This window comes from Nicotiana attenuata, unplaced genomic scaffold, assembly GCF_001879085.1.
Source record: "Nicotiana attenuata strain UT unplaced genomic scaffold, NIATTr2, whole genome shotgun sequence".
NCBI lineage: Eukaryota > Viridiplantae > Streptophyta > Magnoliopsida > Solanales > Solanaceae > Nicotiana > Nicotiana attenuata.
The window spans coordinates 209152-212412 of record NW_017672106.1 but is presented as its reverse complement, the minus strand read 5'-3'; the positions used below and the strand labels follow the sequence as shown (position 1 = coordinate 212412).

At 34.2% G+C, this 3261-nt stretch overlaps 1 protein-coding gene across 1 annotated transcript; it reads right to left on the bottom strand.

The window, feature by feature from the left end:
* Positions 1 to 1135: 1135 nt before the first annotated feature.
* Positions 1136 to 2486, bottom strand: LOC109211863. Its single transcript, XM_019375450.1, has one exon. It carries the CDS (start codon positions 2365 to 2367, stop codon positions 1354 to 1356), a length of 1014 nt encoding a protein of 337 aa, XP_019230995.1. The 5' UTR covers positions 2368 to 2486; the 3' UTR covers positions 1136 to 1353.
* Positions 2487 to 3261: the final 775 nt, after the last annotated feature.

The window sequence follows — 3261 nt, the reverse complement described above, 5'->3', positions numbered from 1 at the left end:
TTTCTTAAGTTTTTGTTATTTTCCTCGATTTAAATAGTGAAAGGAAGATTTTTTTTTCTAGAATTCTTTCATATCAGTTTAGCCTTTATTCTTAGCAGATGGGTTGTTTTTAAAATGGAGTATTCTCATTAAAACTCATAAAGTATTAGGAATGATTAAACTACATGGATTAAAATTTGTAATTTGCGCGACTCTAAATGCAAAGAAACATTACCCTTTCAGTTAGTTTAGGCATAATCTTACATATGTGAATGTAACATTGCCCGTATTTCTTTGCCAAATTTTGTCTTCATCATTGTTGTAATATTTTTGTTGAGTTTTTCGCATCGAGTTAACAATTCAGGAAGTGTAAAGTCATACATCGAGAAACAACAACTTTGGTTGTGGAAGACAGAAATCATACAAGTTTATCCAAAGTTTGATCTTTGATGTTCGATCTTAGATCATTACATGAATTCATTTGTCAGATAAAGTTTCTAGCCAGAGAAAGCAAACAATTTCGTGGATTGTTGTGAAAAGTGAGTTCAGTTTGCATTTGCTTAGATTTATATTCCAGAGAAAGATGGAGTTCGACGAGAATGCTTTGTTCGTAAAGCTCATTATTTTATTTTATTTTATGTAATAAGTTCAAGCTAATTGAACAGAGACAGTGATTTTGTTACATATATTGTAGAGTCTTAAAGATTGTGACTATTTTTTTTTTGTTCCAAATACGGTTTAAGAAGTAGAGGTTGTTACTTTCATTAACCAATACCATATTATTTTTGATCACTTTTCATTACCATTTCAAGTAATATTTCTTATTATTTTTTAATTTTATAATTCCCCGCACATCGTGCGGGTACGGATACTAATGATACTAACGTGAGAAGTAAATTTGAACTTTTTATCTCAAAATTTTGAACTCATAGAGTACACACTCATTTTTGTGTCGGAGCTTCCTTTTTTATAAGTATGAGACTTGTTTGCTAACAGCAAATGTATGAATAACAAGAAGTTTAATGAAAGACAACATTTTGAGTAATTTCGAATAATAAATAGGGAATTTTGAACCTTTTTTCCAAAGACAAAGGAAAAAGCTCATAGTAGGACAAAAACAAAACAAACATGCACACACATTGGCATGCACACGGGCGGATCCAACAGTTCAACTATGATTTCAGTTGACATATAGTTCAATCAAATTTATAGCTGTTATCCTAGACATAGATTTTCAGTATAAAATTCACTAAAATTGCTGAAAAAATTGAGCTATGAACTCACAACTCAAAAAAATGGTGGTTGAAATCGAAATCTTGAACCCATAAAATTAAAATCTTGAATTGGTCTATGCAGAGAACAATACAATACACCTCAAAGCGTAATGGTATTGGACTCTACGATCTCAGTATAATCAACATCTTCAGATTCCAAATCCAATTTCGCAAGCTTAATTAAACTACCAGTAGCTAACATTGCCTTTGTATTCAAATCATGCAAAGCTCTTTCATATAGACAATTACATGCACCAATTGCAGCTTCCTTCAACTTCTCATTCTGCTTATGTCCCATTAAACAATGTCCCAAAATCCTCAAAACAGGTTGAAACAATTCCCATGGCAAATTAATCCTCTTTTTTACGTCCCCATTTTCGTCGTTTTCGCCATATTGGCCTGACCATATTTTACAAAATTCACAGAAATCAAGTTTGGACTCAACCGGAATTTGTGGGATTTTGCTGTAATACAATTCTAACGCAACACCAACAATTCTAGCTCTTTTCATTGATCTTACCGTACCGTACGGTTCTAAACTCGGAGAAATCACAGCTAAATTCAGCTCTGTGGCTGAATTTTTCGCGACTTTATTTGTTTCATGATAAATGCTTGAATGTGATAGATCGGGAATATTTACTGTAATTGCTTGGCCATTACGTGAGGAAGTTTCGTGTGAGTATAATGCTAATAAAACAGCTTCAAATCCGGCTAATGGTTTATGGAGATTGACACGAGAGAGATAAACGCCGGCGATTATGGGTAAAAATCGGAGGACGATGAGGTGGAGTTCGGGTTCGGAGGATTGGAATGTATCGTAAAGCCAGCGGCAGAGGTTGTTGTCGCCGGAACCGGAGTCGGGTTGGCGGAGGAGTTTTGAGATTTGGGCGGCGGTTTCGGAGTTGTGGAGGAGGCAAAATGCGGGGGTTTCGGAGGAGGATAGGGAAGGGGGAATGAAAGGGATGATTGATGCTAAGGATTGGATTGCGACGTGGGCTTTTGTGTAGGAATCGGACCATGTTATGTGTGGTTTGTTTGGGGTGGTGGATGGTTCTGATTCTTGATCTGCGGCGGCGGACATGGTAGCGGCGGCGGCGGCGGTTTCGCCGGACATTGGTAATGTATTGGGAGGAAACAGGGAAAAGGGAAGATGTTTGAGTTTGAGAATTGAGGGTGTCAATGAAACAGAGGAAAGGTTGAATAGAGGTAATATTATGGGAAGGGAATATTTGTTGTTTTGAGAAAATTTAGGAATGAAAAGTGGATCTTATAATTAGAGTACCAAGAAGTTAGATAGGAGTAATATACTCCATGGTTTAAAAGGATTCTGTATTACTTATAAAAAGATTATCATTGTAATTTGGTTTTTCTTTTTCATACTTTCCATCCAAATGTAATACACAGACACAAATAAAAGGACGGTAAGATTAAAAGATTAGTCGATCGCAAACAGTAGCGAAAGCATGATTTTTTATCAAGGGGATTCAAAAAAGAAAAAATACGTGAAAAAGTTTAAAAAATTAAACATCTAATATATATACATCAAAAGAAATTAACTTTTTATACACAATATAACTTTTGACGAAGGGGATTCGACTGAAAATAAGATGAGACTATATGCATAATACGATGCACACACATTAATTAATTATTGTTAAATGATAAAAGTTACAAACGCAAGTTACCATTGGCCTTGTTCAAGATGTTAAATAATTATTTAGATATCCCTTCTAGTTAGTTATAATTCAATGGACTTCCATTTGATTCGAGAAGGGATACTTTAGGATTGTTATTTAAATTTTGTCTTCGCTTTTGACATTTGTTTAGAACTAACCCTTTTAAGTTTAATGAAAGAATTCTGGACTAAAATGCCCATCAAATACAAAGTCCAATCAATAGCCAACTATAAATTCTAGACAAAATACAAAATTGGCCGATCGGCCAAAACTAATTATATTCGATAGCCAAAAAGTATATAAAATAAGTATAATTTTGTATATAATACACA